This window comes from Platalea leucorodia, assembly GCF_965183815.1.
Source record: "Platalea leucorodia genome assembly, chromosome: 22".
In the NCBI taxonomy this organism is placed as follows: Eukaryota; Metazoa; Chordata; class Aves; order Pelecaniformes; family Threskiornithidae; genus Platalea; species Platalea leucorodia.
The window spans coordinates 3710546-3729905 of NC_138844.1; the positions used below are offsets into that span (position 1 = coordinate 3710546).

The window sequence follows — 19360 nt, forward strand, 5'->3', positions numbered from 1 at the left end:
AGCGCTCAGCAGCACATCAGGCAGGGCCAGGATCTGTCCTTCAGGCAGTGCGTGCAAGTGCAAAAAGGTAATTGGAAGGAGCAGGAGAGAGCATGGAGTCTGTGCGCACAGGCGTGTGCGCATGTGCTGGGGGTGCTGTTATGTGGTTGTTGCGTTACAGGAAGCCCGCAAAGGGGTTCAGAGAAGGACGGCCTCTGCTAGTTGCAGATGGCTATTAATAAGTCAGTATTTTTAATAAATTGAAGTTTAGTCGTGCATCTTCATTCCATCCTTTTGGGAAGAGAGCTCGCTCTGTGCTGGGAGACATCAGACAAACTGGCACCTGCAAAGAGATTCAAGTTGTAATTGTTAGACTACCTCCCTTGCCCTGGTACCCCAATCTGCCCATTTTACTCCTGGCTATCTTGGCTGTACGTACCTGGGGAGAGCTGGCAGCACACAACCCCAGGGCTCCCGTCAATGATGGGGGCAGGACCTGTGCCCCGCTGATGCCCTACACTGGGAGCAGAGACAAGGGAACCACCAGGCAAAGCCCAGCACCAGGGCCTGGGCCTACGCAGCGGGCAGCAGGCCTGGGGCGACGGCGGGAGGGAGACTGCAGCCCAGCACCCCGAGGGATGCTGGGGGCTCCCGAAGGCCAGGACACCCCGGAGCCACGTTTTTTGGTACCAAGCGCAAGCTGTCACCTTGCACGGGTGCACAGGCGCTTTGAGGGACGAGCCGTGGGCCCCGCAGGCGGTTTCACCGCACCCCCGCACGCCGGGTGCCAGCGCTGAGGGCCCGCCCCGCTGTGAGGGACAGAACTGCCCGGCTCCCTATTCCCTCCCTCAGCCGGCCCCTGTACGCTGCCGTGCCGGTGCTCACGGGCACCGAGGGGAGGCCGGGGCGGCGGCAGAGGCGAGCGGGCCGCGGCCCCTCAGCGCCCCGCGACCGCCGTCGGGCCCGCTCCCTCCCGCCCCGCTCGCCGCGCCGCTCGGCTCGGCTCGGCTCGGCTCGGCTCGGCTCCGCTCGGCTGGGCTCGGCCATCTCCGGCCGCGCTCGGGCGGCTCCGTCGGCTGAGGCGCTTCCGCCTGGCTGACGAGGGGGCTTTCCCAGCTGTTTTCCGTCGACGCTCGGCTCTTTCCGCCTGCTGCTTCGGGTATTTCCGGCAGGCGGTTCGGGTGTTTCCGCCGCCAGCTTCGGGTGGACTCGGCGTTTGGCCGGCCTCGTTCCTTCCCTCCCCGCCGCCTGCCCCGGTAACGGTCGCTGGGAGTTTAAATGAGCAGGGGCCGGGCCGGGCCGCGCCGCCGCCGGGACACGCACTGAGGCGGGGCCGGGGCCGCCCCGCTCTGGGCTCGGCGAGGAGGAGGCGGAGGCCGGGGAGAACAGGATGACGGTGCTGCAGGAGCCCGTCCAGGTACCGACCCCTGGGCGGCGTGGGCTCGGGCTCGCCGCCGCGCTCAGGCCCCAAGGCCCGGCCAGGCCTGGCCTGGCCTGGCGGGAGGAGCCGGACCCGGACCCGCCGCGTCGCCCGCTCCCCGGGGAAGGCCTCCCCGCCGCCGGGCCCTCTCCTGTGGCGGGGGGCCCCGCTCCGCTTGGGCCGCTCCCGGGGGGGGGGGGGGGGCGGGCTGGCTGCGGGCCCAGGGCGCCCCCTCCGCCGGTGGGAGCGGGCCCTGCCCGCTGGGCTCTCGGGCCGCTCTGCGCCGCCAGCCCGGGCTCCTCCGCCCTCCCGGCCGGGAGCCCGTGGGGTTCCGCACTCCTTCGTGCGTCCCCTCCCCATCCCCTGCGCCTCTAGGACGAGCTGCCCTCGCTCTTTCTGCCCCTTTCGGGCCCCCGCCCGGGGGCAGCCGGCTTCCCCGCAGGAGGTGTCGCTCTCCGGGCACCACAGCTGAGTCGGCTTCCAGAAAAGGCCCTTTCGGCTCCCCGCCATAGATCCCCTGGGAGACCTGTTGATACCTCTCCATCTCGCTTACCTTTCTGCATTTGCTGCTGTTTCATTTTTAAATGCTCACAGCGTGCTCAGCTCTGTATGTGTTGTGCATATGAAGGACGTTCCTTCTTCCCAAGGAGTTAGTACCTTCAGACTGATGAGAGAAGAGAAAATAATGTAAATTTCTTTTTTTCTACCATATTTTAGTCTCACTGCAGTTACCCTGATGGGCTTCGTGCTCTTGTTCTCAGCCTTCCCATCCAAAAGGCATGATTCACAGAATTAAGAGTTGCTGCTTCTTTCCACCTTTCCTGTATGCCCATTACTCTAACTATTCTGTAATCTTCATTAATCAGTTGTCTTATTCGTGCTCCTATTCTTTTTTTTTTATTATTATTATTTTTAGCTATTTAACAGGGTGGGTTGTTTTTCTAGTAATGCTAGGAACCTATCACTGTAAGTGTCTTGGTAGTACATGATTGTGTTCTGTAATGAACATAGTGAAAATTCTTGCTTTTGGCTCTCCTCTCTCCTCTTAATGAAAAGGTGGGAGGGGAAGAAGGACTTCTCTGGTGGAAGACCACCCCGCTGACTTGATCCTGTCTGTGCAAGATGGTGACAGTGATGGCACTTTTATAGACCAGGGGTTTGTGTGCTTGATACCACTGTTCTGTTCGCCCGCTCTGAGAGCAACGGTCAATGTGGTGCTGGAAATGCTTTCGGCCAGCTGGTGCCTCTTCTGCAGTGGTCGTGCTTACGCCATTGCTGTTACCCTTGGAGCTGGACTGGTGTTTTGCACCATTTGGGTATTCTAGGAAAACATGAGGTTACAATAGAAAAGGAAGCAAGGATGCATTGCAGAGTGAATGACAGGAAACAATATTTAATGTTTCTGGTACTGTGCTAATTAGACTAACCAAGTGGAAAATATTTGCTATTCTGAGAGTTCCCTGATGGAAATGTGCAGTCTTGTTTTAATTTTTCAGAAAGGTAAAGGCCTCTCTAATGGTATTCTCCATTCTCAAGCTCTTAGCAGCTTGGATGTTTCGATGGGGCTTTGCTATGCTGAATATATTTGTTTAGATTCCATCTGCTTTCAAATGCCAAATAATTCCTTAATCAGTGGTTCTACTGGTGTTCACATTGCTGTTATTCCTTGCTTACAGCAATACTGGTAAGTTTAGGATTTGTTATTTGTTGTGGCCTTGGACATGTTGTTGCTTTTAATGGCAAGGAAGTCAGTGCACCATCCAGAACGCGGTCGATGTTTGAGTTCTGCCTGGATCTGCTGTTGCAGCTGTAGTCGTCTTCGTGCCGCGGCTATGAGCAGTGGTGTAGAGACTGGACTGCTGTACTGCAGGACCTTTCCAAACAAGCTCGTGCTTGTTTTCTCACTGGTGTAATGTGTCCAGTGAGGGGTCTCCATTTTGCAGTACACATCTGGTGAAGTCAACTGCGTTTCTGAATTCCCATTTTAGCTGGAGTCCGCATACTTAGCTCTGTTTTTCTGATTATTTTTATTAAGGATATGATTGGGAAAGTTGACACCACTTCTCATTTTTGTCATTGCAGAGATTTTTCCTGTTTATTTGTCTGTTCTTTCCCAGCCTTTCAGATGCCTACAGAGCTTAGCATTCCAAGAAAAAACTGTCGTCTTTACAGTTGTGATATGCAAAGCATGATAGATAAATAATGGAATCTGTGTGTGTATGTTGCCTTATAAATGTTGCATTTTAATTACATTAAATTAATGTCCCAAAAGGCATCCTGTTCACTGGTTAGATTTTTACTAACTTTTTTAATCCCTTAACATGAACAAAAGTGCCAGAGTTTACATAGACAACAGACCTCTACTGTGCTTCCTGATGTGGTCAATTTAAAACTCTTCAGCTCAAACATAAAGCCTTATATCCCATGTGCTGAGAAACAGACTGGATGCCTTCCAAATATTTCCGAAAAACATCTTGGAAACAAAATGAACGCTTTCCTTGGAATTTAGCTGTTCAAGGTGATCATCTGCTGTGACCCACTTGAATGGTGCTTGAACGCCAAGGCTACTGTCATGGCTGAAAACATGCAGTACCGGTGCCTGCTTATTTACTGGGCAGAGTTTGCATAACTGGTAAATGCAGCACAGCTTATCATAGAAAACTCTCCTGCCCTCTGCCCACCCTGAAGAAGTCCTAAATCATGGTAGAAACTGCTTAGCACGTCAATGGGCTATAAAGCTTTGAAAATAATTTCCAAGGCTGTATAACTGTCAGAGGAGAACACCTATCTTTTAAGAGCTCTTTGGTTTAGATATGAAGTGACACTTGGACAACGCACAGGATTTTCTGGATAGAAGATGGACCTGTCTGAATCTGCTTTTATTTTATTGCTCTCCTCTCTGAGGATGCTTTGCTGCAGAGCTGTGGCTGGTATGGTAGTTTTGGAATTCCCTGTTCACTTTGCATTTGCAAATTAATGCATATTTAAAATGAGCAACTAGGACCTGGAGGTTTATCTGGTCTGCAACCATGCTTAAACAAAACTTTGAAACACTTCAAGCTTCCCTCCTGTCTGTGTTTGTAGCCCTGAGAACAGACATTGCAACCAAAGTATCTCAACTGCTTTGCACACTCTTGAGGAGGCCGCTGCTTTGCGTTTCTGACGACAGGTTCCATGTTATATTTGATAACTACTGTAGGGAGGAAACTAAGACTGCATTTGGATTATATTTGGGGTTGTACTGTGTTGTCCTGCTCTGAAGTCTTTTGAGATTAAATAGTTTTTATTAGATAAATGCCCCTAAAGTTTTTTGCTTCAGACCACTCTTCTGCTGTGGTTTAGCCATTGTCATGTGCCGCTAATGCTGTGTAGATGCATTGAACTTCTGCTAGAACAAACTAAATTACTACTCTATAGAGAGATGGATGTTCCTGTGCAAAATTTGCTTCCTAAAAGGTGCACAAGAAATCTTTTTTCCGTAGTTTGAAACACAGGCATAGTTTAGACGTTCTCTTCTCGTAGAAAATTGTTACTGCATAGGTATGGCTGATTCCCTGCCACCGTCCTTTCCTCTTCCCGCTCTTTTTAGGAGAGCGTGTGCGAGGATCCAGCCTTCAGCATTTGTCTGTTGGAGGCATGAGTCCAACTGGCACCTTCTGGGTTGCAAAATGACAATTATTACCTAACAGGGATGCTACATAACAGGGATACTACCAGCTGACTGCTTGCTTTCGCTGAGACTTTGCTCAGCAGCGATTGCTATTTGAGCCAGTATGTAATGTAACTTCTATAATGGGGCTGTGATATAGCCAAAAATCACTTGTGTCCCCTCTTAGCCTTTGGCAAGATTGTTTCTGGCAACTTGCTCCTGTTTGAGAAGTCAAATGACATTGATTTCACCACCACCACACCCATACCTTTGTTTTGTAAGCATGCTGAATTACATCCTTGTAACAACAGTATTTTTAACCTGAAGACAGCACAACTTGGGTAGATTCATCTAAATGTCACTTGTGACTTGGTAAAAGAAGAGCCGCCTTTGAGAGCAAGAGAAAAAGGAGACCTTAGGCTGCTCTAACTTGGGTATAGTCTGAAAGATTTTAACACCCTCCTTCTGTCTTGTACTTTTTGTACTGCGCTGTCTGCGACACACAGAACGGTGTACAGCCTTGGAGCTTTTCAAGGTAAAAGGGAGTGATCACTTCAGGCGGACTCTGTGGCTGAAGCTATCTGACGTGTGGAATACAGCCAGAGAGAAATAATAAGGTGTTTGTATTGTAATAATCAAACTAAGAGAATTCATTCTTAAACACTTTCACACAAGCTTAAAAGTACCTTTTTAAGTATCTTGTTGGGATCTACTGACCGAAGAAAATAGTATCTCTGTAGAGATTTTGTGTATAATATTCTATATAGTAATTGGAAACTCTGGTGTGTACTATTCATGAAGACTGTGTAGGCTCCCTGCGAAGAGAACTCGTGCATTTTTCACACCCTGAGTTTGTCAAGTTTGTGTTGGAAGAAGTAGCATATGGTACATGTAACTCTATGTGATGTTTGAATTTTTTTTAAGATGAAATTGGCGCTTGCCTTTCCTACTGGGAATAGCATTACAGGGCACTATTTCTTCAGCTCTGGAAGATTTCTTTTAGTTTTGGAGTGTCTGATAGGTATCGGAAGCTAATTCTGTTTGTCTCGGGTTGCTGATGAATATTGGAGAAGTACTAGACCACAGCGCCTTGAGTTCATAAGTTCAGATCTTGTTTGGATCAGTAATAACAAAACTGCTGCAAAATGGCTGTTTGCTGCTTATGGGAAACTGCTTTGGAAGTGGAGCAAGGCTGCCAGATGGGAAGGAACCGCAGTCCTGATGCCAGCCCTGCTAACCTCGGAACGCAAAGCGTGCGCACCACCGCCTGTAATAGGTGGGGAGGAAAGGCTGAATAGATCTTAAAAGGAAATATTTTCCCCATCCCACCCCTCTTTTACAGATAGCAGAAGGCTTTCAATCTGATCTGAAGAAAATTGGCGGAATAGTGTTTGTCGTGAAGCCTGCGTACCCCAGCCCTGTTCTTTTGCTGGACAGCTCTTGTCTGTAGTTCAGCTAATGGCGACAGCAGCGCAAGTAATCATGTCAGCTGCTTTAATGGTGCACACAGTTTGTACACCTGTGTGTGCGTTTGATTTGCGTTTCGCTGGAGTAGTGCCATCTTTCCAGTCTCCACAAATACTGGCAGTCTCAAACTCTTGAGCTTGGTGTTCATGAAAAAAGAAAATAATACCCTTAAGCAGGTATCTGGTTTTGACCAAGTATGGGTATATGAGGAAAATGCAGAAGTAGGCTGCCTTCATGTATGTCTGTATGTATCAATTTGTCCATCTCGTTTGCATTGCATTCATTCTTGTGTGATGCCTCACTATCCTAATTAGTGGCAGTAAAGAGGTGGCTGATGAGCAAAGACCCAAACAAAACACCGCAACAAACAGCAGTGGATTGCGTTCATCTTGGTTCTTAAGGGGACGCTGATATCTCTTCAAGGAAAATGTTGTATGCCTAACATACTTAATCAACAGCAGTCTTATATTGACAACCCCAGACGCTGACGTGATTTCTAGTCCTGTTAGTCTTTGGTTCGGCGTGTCTCAAGAGGAGATACTTTGAATGGGTTTATGCGTAATGCCATTAAAATGGGTTGGGCACCCTTGCTTTTTCCCACCTCCCCTGCCCCTCCTTGGGCACAGCTAAGAGCAAAATGGAATACCCTGGTAGCCAGCGGAGGGGTGGGTTTTGTTCTCACCTTTACTTAATGTGTTATTGTTTGGTGGTAGCTTGCAATGATTCATGCTCAGTTATGCAGCAGGCTAAAACTCAGTAACGAGTGGAAGCACTCACTGTTATTTCAGTGCATGTTGGCTGAGATTTAGAGGTGGTTGTGTGTGGTAACTAGTGAGCGATGTTCTTAGATTGGTCAGCAATTTAGACTTCAGTGCTAAGTTTTTCTTTCAAATCTCCTTACTAATAGTTGAAAAAACTAAAACTTGGCCTGCGTGTTTATCCCTCTCCATTCTTCTTATGACTCCCATAAAACAAAATTGAACTTCGCCTTTTAACAGTAAGAGCTAATGAGTTTTGCATTTTTAAAGCTTCTTGCTAAATTTAGATTATTTTCTTGTCTTGCAGGCTGCTATATGGCAAGCACTTAACCACTATGCTTACCACGATGCAGTGTTCCTTGCAGAAAGATTATACGCAGAAGGTATGTACTTTGCAAATATAAAGTTGATGCTTTTTTCAATTTTGATGTAGGATTTTTGAGCCTCTTGTTTTACTCCTGTTGTTGTGATAATGAAGCTTAACTTTCTGCTTGGGCAATGTGGAAGAATGCCTTGCAATTAGCTTGGAAAATTAAGTCATGTAACAGCAGCAGTGTTATTTTACAGTAAAACCTCCTTAAAATTAAACTCAGAGTTATGTGTTTAAGTACAATGTTTACAGCGATCTGTTGTATGGTATCAAACAGGAGAGTGTTGGTTTTTTAAGAACCTTAAGCATTGCGTGTATTCCAAGGGCACTTGAGGATAGATGCAGTACACAAATTCTACCAATTGTCTTGATATTGAAAGTTGTCTTTGCTAATGTTGTGGTTTAACACCAGTCAGCAACTAAGCACCTCGCAGCCACTCGCTCACCCTCCCCCTCCCTGGTGGGATGGGGCAGGGAATGGGGGGAAAAAAGTAAAACCTGTGGGTTGAGATAAAGACAGTTTAATAGGACAGCAAAGGAAGAGAAAACAATAATGATAAAAGAATATACAAAACAAGTGATGCACAGTGCAGTTGCTCACCACCCACTGACTGATGCCCAGGCTGTCCTCAAGCAGCGATTGCTGCCCCCTGGCCAATTCCCCCCAGTTTCTATATTGGGCATGATGCCATAGGGTGTGGAATAGCCCTGGGGCCAGGCTGGGTCAGCCCCCCTGGCTGTGCCCCCTCCCAGCTTCTTGTGCACGGGCAGAGCATGGGGAGCTGAAAAGTCCTTGGCCAGTGTAAGCACGGCTGAGCAACAACTAAACCATCCCTGTGTTATCAACACTATTTTAATCCCAAATTTAAAACCCAGCACTATACGAGCTACTAAGAAAAAAATTAACTCTATCCCAGCCAAAACCAGGACAGCTAATAATGCTGTTCAGATATGTTGATTGGTGTGTTAGCTGAAGGAGATAATCACGTGATGATGAGAGAAAAGCATAGTGACATTGAGACGATGAGAATCAGAACATATAGAATGGGTATCTCCTGATGAATCCTTGTTAACTGTTACTTCATTGTAATGCTGTCAGATCTGGGATGTCTTGGATACTGAGCAGGCAGCAGTAACACAAATCTGTACTTTCCCTGGGTCCTTCAAAGGCCACTTTCTTCTTGTGTTCTGGTCCTTCTTCCTTAACCTTTCCTCCATGGCCTCAGATAAGCTTTTTGTTCTTCTCTACTTCTTTCTCCTCCATACTGGTGTTCAGCTTTTCTTCTCTATTTTGAAAGGTATTGTCCCCTAATCATTAACGTGAAAAAAACCAACCCAACCCTTAAGTTAAAATATAAGCATAATATAATTTCTCATGCTAAATGACTTGAGCTTGTAATGTGAATTGAACTGTATAACCTGTTTCATGCTCTGTGTTTTGTAATGAAATGTTTTGCTTTCAGTGTTTTGCCTGACATGCCCACAATACACTTCTTAACGATGGAAGCACAAACCTAATTTTTGAGAAATAGACTTTTTTCCTCGTGTCAAGGTTACCCATGAAATCTGGGTCTTCCATCTGGTGCTTAAATGAGAAGCGTTGTGTAGAATATTATGGAACCTTGTAATCTAGGTGTGCATAATGGAAATATTGTTTTAGGGATGAAATATCTCCACTGAATACAGCACATTGTGAGATGCAGGGAAATGCTAGATTGAAGGTAATTGCCAAGGATGTAGAAACTAAGAGAATCCACTTTTTGCAGCAGCCAAGAGAAAAATCTATGACTTGATACTGATGCTATCTTTGCAGAATAATACTCTGCAAGAGTACTTCAAACAGCTTTTTTCAGTGACCAACAGTGCTGAGAGAGAACAGCATGCATACTATCGCTTGGTTCAAGCAATTAACTGCTAACAAAACACCTGGCTTCTGGTTAAAATAAGTAGTTACACTGCAGGGTGGAAGCCGCTGAACTTCAATACAGCGACTCCGTATTGGCAGTAGGGATTTTACCCTGAGAAGAACTTCTTTTAATCCACTGCAGTTACTGTCCTTGTGGGGACATCTGTGGCTTGGTACTTTCCCAGAACTCTAGAAGTGTGTTAAATTAGTGGATAAAAGAATTGATTTAACTTTAATTTTCAAAAAGATCTTCTGGTGTTTTTAGGGTAAGGCTAATAAAATGCCCTCTTTTGGGGTCTTCAGTTCCCCTTGTCACTGGCTGGGTGATGAAACGAACTTGAAATAGTCCGTTTTCAGTGTAGCAAAGGATTAGGCCAGGTTGCCCAAAGAGGTTTTTGTACAATGCTTATATTGATTTTTCTGAATGTAGGTAGATGAACAAACATCAGAATTGTTTCTTTTAATGCTGAATGCCATTTGCATGGCAATGTGTTCTGAAAAGTATGAAGTAATGTGGGTTTCTTAATTGTTTGGAGATTTAAGTTACTTGCCTTTGTAGACAGCTTTTCTTTGATTTAAAACAGATTGTTGCATAAGGGTGATTTGAGTGTAACGTTTGGGGAAGTGCAAAGAATGGGGTAAGAGACAACGGTTGTACATAATCTGTGAGCGTGTCTGGATATCTCCCTCTTTTTGCTTAAACCCCAGAAAACAGAGTTAAAATGAAGTCAAACAGATATTTCACGCAATCGTAGCTTAATGCTCGAATTAACACCACAGCATGGTAGTGCTCACCGTTGCCTTACACAAGTGTGTTCTCTGGTGTTTAGTTTCAGATAATAATTTTACAGTAAGGTTTGAAGGTTACTTCAGGGGTTAGCTCTCTGTCCGTTATGCTGGAATCACAAGTAAAATCAGCAAGTCTGACCTCAGCCTTAAATCTGGATGCCAAGTAAAGCTTTTGGAATAGAACATTCTCAGTGCGGTACATAATTCATCTCTGCGATGGAAGAAGTGTTGAAGCAGACATCAAATCTAACTACTTAGAATTTCTGCCATAGAGAGATCTTTCTGTCTTGATTACTCTTGCTCTCTGTTTAGATAGAGATGATTTTTCCTGCAGCTTGACTACTTCATTCAGAATTTAGGAACTTGTGAGGACTCAGCTTGGGAAGAGGATTTGTAGGAGCGCTTATTACTGTCGCTAGTTCCTAACATAAAATAAATAAAGCATCTGAATGGTAAGCCATGTTCCCAATGAAGTAATGAGTGTAGGCAGCAAAAAGGACAAGACTTAATGTTGGGGTAGAGGTGACCGGTATTGACTGACTTTAATAGTCATTAAAATCGGAAAATCTGCTCCGCTAAGTCATGTGAAGATATAGCATCAAGTGCTTTAGAAAAATAACAGAAGTAAAATTGCAAACAGGAAAAGACCGCTTGAAATTAGGATTAAAACTGTTAATTAGGCTACTTAGGCTGAAATAGATCTTTCTCCTGAAAGTTCTTGCTCTTCCTAACAGCCTTTGTTGTGCCAGTGTTTATGCATTGCTTAAGCTAGTGCAAAGTGTTACTAGCAGGTGTGATAATAGTCTGAGCCAAGTCTTGGTGTGGCCAACGAGTTGTTAAGTAGCTCTGTTCTACTAGGAATGACTGTTTTGCTTGACCTGCTGTTATTTCAACAGCAAGCTGGCTAATCACTTATTTAGATTGAGTAGCCAGAAAGATCAAAGTTCTCTTACAACAGCGGATGTTAAGAGTTGGTCTGACTATACAAGAAAATGGCATAGGGAAATTTGTTATATGCTGACAAATAAAGAAATACACTTCAGTAATGAATTTCTCTAATATAAAAACTTGGTTTTTTGTATCTTGTTCCTAGCGGGCTTTTATTCCCTGCCCCCAAATTCCTTGTCTCAAAATGGTAAACAACCAATTGATTATTTTTTTTTTTAATTTTTTAGTACATTCAGAAGAAGCGCTGTTTTTACTGGCAACGTGTTACTACCGCTCAGGAAAGGCCTATAAAGCATACAGGCTCCTAAAGGGACACAGCTGTACGACCCCACAATGTAAATACCTGCTTGCAAAATGTTGTGTTGACCTCAGCAAGTAAGTAAATCCTTTATGTTCTGTCCGGGGTTACAAACACTTTTTTTTTTTTTGTTTGGATTTCTCTTTGAAAGCTGTCATATTGCATAAAGTAGTAATTTGTTGGTCCTTCAGCTCTAAGGATTATTGTAAGTTCGATTGATTTTGCTTTCGGGATAGGGGCGTGACGAACATTTGCCCATACTGCAGAAACCTCTGAACGGCACTGAATAACTTACAAGGGAGTTGTCAAGCTGTGTAGGGGGAGAAAACAGTGATGGCTGAGATGAGTTCAAGGAGACCGCTCTGGGAAGCGTTTGGTTTGGTTTTGTGTTTCTCAGATACTCTGCTTATTTCATTAAGTGTTTCCAGTATGAATTTAATGGATAGGCCGCTTCCCTCAAACAGTAAGCTTGCTCCTCTTACCCAGTTACTGCTAATGGGTGGGTGAGGGAAAAGATGGCAGACAGAAATCTGTTTTTAAAAACCCACCTTGAATCCACATCTAAGAATGTATTCAACATCAGACAGGGACACAGTAGTGTCAAGGTATCTCGCTGGTCTTCTGGAGTCTAACAGCAAGAGCATATAATGAAATGGCTCAAGCTACAGGCCCTAATGCCCTCAGAGTTTGTTAATGAGGACACTTCACTTCTATGTAGACCTTTCGGCTCAAATGTAGGAAATGATGTCTGGCTGAGGTGCAGAATGGAGAGGATGAGGCACCAAGAAAGGCAAAAACTTTCATTTAAAAAACTTTAGATATTGTGGGAGTTCTTTACAGAAGCTTAAATGTCTCTCTACAAAACAGCTTGTGGTTATGTGTTGTGGCTTTTTTTAGTTTGGTTTTTTTTTAGTGGCCCTTTTTCAATGACCAAAAAAAAGTTTTAATTTCTTTAGAATAGGTAACGTGATATTTGGAGTTTCACACGGTATGATGCGATTATTTTGCAGGATTTGTGGTCCTGCTCACAACATGTAACCAAAATGCAGGTCTCTCTAGAGGCAGCAGGGGAAGCTCCTTAGTCTTTGATGTTCTCTTTAGTAGGCGAGTCCTTTGACATCTTTAGGGTAGTGAGGATATCTTGGCTTGTTGTGTTTCTTTTCATGCTTTTTTAACACTTTTGGAGCTACTAGGATACAGGTTTCTTCTAATCTTCCGTTGAAAGGGAAATCGTGTTAATGCTCTACTTGGAAAGGTCCCAGTGGAATGAATTTGAAACTGATTGTTCCCTCTCTTGCTTTTACAAAGTCTGGCGTGTGCATATAGTACATCAGCTTCTGAACTGATTTCAGTTAGGTGGGATTTTTTAAACGTATTCTTTAGAATTTGTTAAACTTAACTGTCATTGCTGTTACAGTTGTATGAGCTCATTTATACAGATGTACCTTATTTTCTTGTGGGAATGGTCTAATACTGATAGAAGTATCTACCCACAAGTAGAATTTCAAGTGGAGGCAAGAAGAGGTGATTTGTTTGTGCAGGTGTCAGTCTGAAATGCTGGAAGAATGCCTCCCATGCCCAGAAGTTGTATGAGTAACTTTCAAGCCTGTTAGCGAGTGGCCCGTTCCATGTGAGCAGTACTGCTCGCTGCAGGTGGTGTAGATGCAAACCAAGCCTTTGTTCTCCTTTTGAGCCCCTCTTGCAAGAAACCAGGGCATGGAAATCCAGAGTCCGTGCCATATCCCAATATTGGATCTTAACTTAGTGCATAGAGCCTTACAGATTATATTTCTTAGTTGGGAAACAAAGCCAAACTAAGCGTTGTCTTAGTTTGTTACTATGTAAAGTACCTTCAAAAATGAAGTGTCCAGAAGACTCTCTTGTTCTTGGTTTCGTATTTGGCCTAAGATCAGTCACTTCTGGAAAAGTCATGTTGTATTAATGTGTCTCTGGCTTTGGAGCGGTGTGGGTTTTGGGGTTTGTTTTGTTTTTTTTTTTTTTCCCTCCCAGTAGAGATGTTCGGCTTCAGAGTACTGCATACCTCCATGTTGCTAGAGGAATCCATCAGTTATTTAAAATTCATTTGCAGCAACTAGTTTGTATGTGGTTTAAAACTTGTGAACACTGACAGTGGATTTCTGTTTTTGTTTGCAGCAGGGTGAAAACACTGGACTACCAATAGTGTGAGCCTTGTAACCCCTTTAAACCTCTTGTTTTTTAAAAAGGCTTGCAGAAGGAGAGCAGATCTTATCTGGTGGAGTGTTGAATAAACAGAAAAGCCATGATGACATTGTTATGGAGTTTGGTGACTCTGCATGCTTTACACTCTCCTTACTGGGACATGTCTACTGGTAATGTTGCGCTTTTATTGTCTAATAAAGCTTGGGGCTTTTTAATTAACCAAGCCCAATTTTAGTCAAATACATTTTTAGTCACCACAGGATACACCTGTCTCTGGGTTATCTGGCCTGCAGAATTTTGGAGTGTGATAGATGCAGGCAGATAGTTGTGGAAGCCATCTAACTTGGGAATGCAAGAATGGTTTGTCTTTCACCCAGAGCTTCTGACTGATGGAAAAACACAAATTCCTCTTTTCCAGGTTGTTAAGCATGCAATCCAAGAGTGTTTGGGTTTGTGTTTTTTTTTTGTAATACCTTTGGGTTTGTTCTGTATTCTTCCCTAAGAGAAACTCTTAAGGCCTGTTCTCAGTGTTGCCAGTTTGATTTTTCTGCATCTATTTTACAGATGTATAGCTATAACCTTCAAATGAAAGTTTTGAGGACTGCGAGTCAGAGTAACTTTACAAGTTTAAGTGTTTTCTTTTGTCTAGATACAAAAAAGGTTTCGGTAAACGTGAGCAGATTGAATAGGAATAGTGGGGTTCTTGGATTCTTCCCTAGTATACCTGTTCTCAAAAAAAATCTATTTCAGAAGAAGCTATCTCTGTAGCCAGATACTTAGGTGTTCAGTATAGTCCCTAATTTATATGCGAAAATATTATCCATAGATATTTAAAATGGTTGGAAGGCTAGTAATCAGGTTTCTGTTTGCAAAAAAGAAAAAAGCTGTTGCAAAGAACAGCATCTTTCTAAAACGAAAATTGTCAAGCTATACGAGTGCTTAGGTAACTTTCCTTGAGGGCTGTGTCTAAGTAACTTTTATCTGTGTCTAAATATGTCAAATAACTTCAAAAGAACTCAATATTACTCTGTGGCTTGAAAAATGAGGAATGTGGCTGTGACTCTCAACAAGTTTTTGTTTTTCAAGTCCTCTTCTGGAAAGCTGTCCTTAACAAAAGCGCTGTTCTTAAGTTTCCCCATAAACTGTTACATTCTTTTTGCAGCAAGACAGACCGGCTTGCCAAAGGATCAGAATGTTACCAAAAGAGCCTTAGTTTAAATCCTTTCCTCTGGTCCCCTTTTGAATCACTATGCGAAATAGGTAAGTCTGCAGAGCTGTTCCACTAGTGAAGATGTTTTCTACGTTTCTGGTTATGTCAAGCTTTCCGATTTGCCATCGCCATGTGGCAAGGTTTATTTTATTCCTTGTCCAGAACTAGTAAGGAAAATGCCAGCAGAATTCTTTGGGAGTGGTTTTGTGACCAATAATGCATTTAAAATACTTTGCCAGCGTTTAGAGCTTTTGTCTTGTTTTCTTCCGTTTTCACTACTTATACGTTTTTGGATTTAACGACACCACGTTGTCCAGCCTACAGTTAGTAGACCCTTAGGGTTTTGTAGTGGAAGAACACTTCTGATTTAGCATGAGGGGTTTTGGAACAGTAAAATAAGAACGCAGCCCTTCTAACATACTTCATCCCCTGTCCTCCTTGTTTGAGACTGAATGTTCAGTGTATAGACTCAGAAATAACTCTATTTAAATCTCCTTCCAATCTTACAGGTGAAAAACCAGACCCTGACCAAACATTTAAATTAACATCTTTACAGAACTTCAGCAGCTGTCTGCCTAACACTTGCACAACATTGGTATCTAATCACAACATATCCCATAGACAGCCTGAGACTGTCCTTATGGAAACACCGCAAGACACAATTGTGAGTTTTGCTGAAATCAGTGTATTTAAAGCAGTCTTTCCAACTTAACTGAAAAATGCTAATTAGAAGCTACACTGCATGGGTATCTAATAGGTGCCTTCCATTTTTCAGGAGTTGAACAGAATCAACCTAGAATCCTCCAATTCAAAATACTCCTCCTTGAACACGGATTCTTCTATGTCTTACATTGACTCGGCTGTAATTTCGCCAGATGCGGTCCCTCTTGGGTCAGGAACTGCCATATTGTCTAAACAGGCTCAAAATAAACCAAAAACTGGGCGGAGTTTACTGGGGGGACCTGCGGCTTTGAGCCCACTAACTCCAAGGTAAGTCCTTGGGATAGACCATTTCTGTCTACAGCTGTGCTGTTGATAAAGTTTGTGATTTGAAACAGCACGCTCCAACATGCATGTTGATAGTGTGTTAGAAAGAATGCTGCAGAAGCAAAAGCTAAACACCTTCAGTAACTGCTTGTGGTCCTAGTGTTCCTCTCTTCTGTTTTTTAAACAAGCAGTTGGTATTTTTGATTAGAAGAGAGGAACTCCTGATTCAGTATATTGCTTGTTGCAGTGTTCACACTGGAAAAATCTAAAGGAATATATTTCTGCTCTGAAATAAACTCAAGAGCCTTCCTTGAAGAATAGCTCTCTTCTAAAGAGCATGTAAATATATGCCGTGTTCTATCATATTTATGTTACAAACTGTTAATACTTCATGGATGGCCTGTCTCTATTAGTTATTATGCAGGCAGGCAAAGAAAGTTCTGTGTTTTTCAATTTCAGGAATAAGAATATTTTCTATTAAAGTGTCTTTTATAGATGAGGATAGTAAGATATTAGAGGGTTAATGTAAATCAATGAAGTTGACTTAGCTGAAATAAAGTTGATTATCTGGTCTGCTTTAACCACAGGATCAGGCCAGCTCTCATGGTCTAACACTTGACCCTTCCTCTTCATTTTGTTCTCAGCTTTGGAATTTTGCCACTAGAAACCCCAAGCCCTGGAGATGGATCCTATTTACAAAACTACACAAACTCTTCTTCTGTAATTGATGTGCCATCCACAGGAGCACCTTCAAAGAAGGTATCTTGCATTCTGGAATGTAATTGCTGTTCTGTGAATTTGACATTGCAGTGTACTTTAAAGAAGAATCCATAATGCAGATAAGCATCGCGCGTGAGCTGAATTGTGCTGACAGTGGGGGGAACCCAGCTTAGCCGCTGTTTACAGAATCTGTCTTGAAAAACAGTTTGAGTGTGCAACTGACTGAAGCCTCCTTTAGTTGTGGAAATGGTTTAGGTTAATTGAGAATTAGTTATGTATAATTTGTCTACAAAGCATGTGTGTAAAAAACCAACCAAACAAACAAAAAACCCCAAACAACCCCCCCCTGCTCTTACTAACAGTTATTCAATGCAGCAAAATAAAATGTTGTTCACCAGCTTATGTGTATTTATAGGCTAGTGAGGTTGGGGGTGCAGGGAGCAGTTTATTTTTAATATGACTACAACTGGTCAGGTATTTCCCTGACAAATTTAGACTTTTCTGAAATGTTAGTTAAAGTCAAATTCATTGTAGAACAGTCTGTTACACTGAAGCAACTCTTTGAGGCCTCAATTGCTTTTTATTTTGGAAGTCATTTTTCCAGCTAAGCAAATGAGGCAGAAAGAAAAAGAAATGCATCGTATCTCAAGTAAAGATGTCTGCATTGTAAATATTTTTTCAGCTTGTGTCACTTCCTTTGGCTAGCAAAACAGATTTTTGTTGTCTCAACTTTTATAATGATAAGCAAGAGTCTCTTTTATTTCTAATTAATAGGAGCCCTTTTTCCCCCACCCAGAACGCACAGGCACGCACAGACTGCCTAGCTGGTGATGCCAGGGGCAGCCTGAGGAAGGTGCTGTGTCTTCTGTCCCCCTGCCATCAGAGAGGAGCGTACAAACACTGATGCTTCTGAACAATGAAGCATTCATAACTTTTCAGTGTGCAAGGTGGAGTCTGAAGACAGTCCAAACGTGGAGTTTTCACTTTAAGTTTGGTTTTTTTTTTTAATTAATGTATTTTTCAGGGATGACTTCAAATAATCCTGGAAGCGTCAAGTGAGCTGAAGCTACTGCTTTCTTGCAAGCAGTTCTTGAATACTAGTTTACAGACCAGAGTAATCAAAATACCGCTGGTGGTCTGTGGAGGGCTGACTGATAGAAGGGTGCTGTTTCACTCAGCTAAGTCTTGTGCAGAGGAAACTAAAAATTGTCTTTTTTTTTTACTCTCTAAGAAACTGCCATAGTTGCCATAGTGATAAATGAGAGGTGGAATGTTGGTGACAGTTGAAGAACCATTTGTTCCTTTCTAAAAACAAAAAACCTGAGGACTTTTCCATGTATTTTTAGTAAATCTAGAAGTTGCATGAGGGAATCTAGTGTTTTATAGGGGGCCAACTCTTTTAAAAGCTCGGTGCAAGTAATAGTGTTGAATTCCTCAAAAAGAAGAACTTGAATTTCCACATTTGATGCTCTGGACGAATCAGTCGGTGCTCAGCTTGCTGTGCCGTTCTGCAAGTGAATGCGTCCAGCTCTGGGGTCCTCAGCACGGGAAGGACGTGGAGCTGTTGGAGCGGGTCCAGAGGAGGGCCACAAAAATGATCAGAGGGATGGAGCACCTCTCTTACGAGGAAAGGCTGAAGGAGCTGGGGGTGTTCAGCCTGGAGAAGAGAAGGCTGTGGGCGGACCTTATTGCAGCCTTTCAATACTTAAAGGGGGCTTATAAGAAAGATGGGGACAGACTTTTTAGCAGGGCCGATAGTGATAGGACAAGGGGTGATGGTTTTAAACGAAAAGAGGGTAGATTCAGACTAAATAGAAGGAAGAAATTTTTTACAGTGAGGGTAGCGAAACATTAGAACGGGTTGCCCAGAGAGGTGGTAGATGCCCCATCCTTGGAAACATTCAAGGCCAGGCTGGATGGGGCTCTGAGCAGCCTGATCTGGTTGTAGATGTCCCTGCCCATTGCAGGGGGGTTGGACCAGATGGCCTTTAAAGGTCCCTTCCATCCCAAAGCATTCTGTGATTTTAAGTGAAATTTGGGAGCTGTTAAAAACCGTGTTTGTCTTCTCTCATTGGCCCAATATGTAAAAGAATAAAAGCCAGTAAGCAGGTAACTTTTTTTCCTTTGGATGGTCTTCTGAAGCCTGTGACTGGGAACTCGGGAATCTCATTCCACAAGCCGTTATGGTATCCTGTCTCTGGACATCTCGTTGCTGCAACGCTTTCTATCAGTTCTCTTAGTCCTGCTTGCTTTTTTTTTTTGCCTTTGTTCTGTTGGGGCTGGACTGTGCTAAAGCAGCCTGCTAGAAGTACGCTTTGTATGGCTGATCCAATTCCCATCCTGTAGTTGCTCAGGACCAACCAGTTTTCCGTGGTATAGTTGAAAACACTGGCTTGGGGATTGTGCATATGTAGGAAGGTAAATTGTCATGAGTCTGAAAAAGTGAAATAGTTCGCGAAGCGCAGCTCTTCAGTGTGGTACTCATCTGCATTTAATCTCACAGGTGTACTACATGATGAAAAGCTTTGGGAAATCAAGTCGTAGCTGCTGCTTTGTTGCTTTGCTAGGTATGGCACAACAGCACCTAGGTGTACATTTTGCTAATCCATGCATGTGCTTTCTGCTAGGATGTGTCAGTACTACTATCAAAACACAAATATTTAATAAATTTCAATAAA

At 43.6% G+C, this 19360-nt stretch overlaps 1 protein-coding gene across 11 annotated transcripts in view; it reads left to right on the forward strand.

The window, feature by feature from the left end:
• Positions 1 to 1042: 1042 nt before the first annotated feature.
• The window catches only part of CDC27 (cell division cycle 27), a 36263-nt gene continuing 17945 nt past the window's right edge, over positions 1043 to 19360 (forward strand). For 9 of the 11 annotated variants that reach the window (XR_014230354.1, XR_014230355.1, XM_082331614.1 and 6 more), the window contains exons 1-8: positions 1043 to 1396; positions 7581 to 7656; positions 11514 to 11661; positions 13810 to 13935; positions 14928 to 15025; positions 15485 to 15639; positions 15751 to 15965; positions 16607 to 16721. Coding sequence is in view for 9 of the 11 variants with exons in the window: in XM_082331614.1 (XP_082187740.1) it covers positions 1370 to 1396; positions 7581 to 7656; positions 11514 to 11661; positions 13810 to 13935; positions 14928 to 15025; positions 15485 to 15639; positions 15751 to 15965; positions 16607 to 16721 (960 nt within the window). In the remaining 2 variants the exon portion in view is untranslated. Of the gene's footprint in view, positions 1397 to 7580; positions 7657 to 11513; positions 11662 to 13738; positions 13936 to 14927; positions 15026 to 15484; positions 15640 to 15750; positions 15966 to 16606; positions 16722 to 19360 lie in introns of those variants that run through there. The other 2 variants (XM_082331622.1, XM_082331621.1) reach the window with 2 other exon arrangements.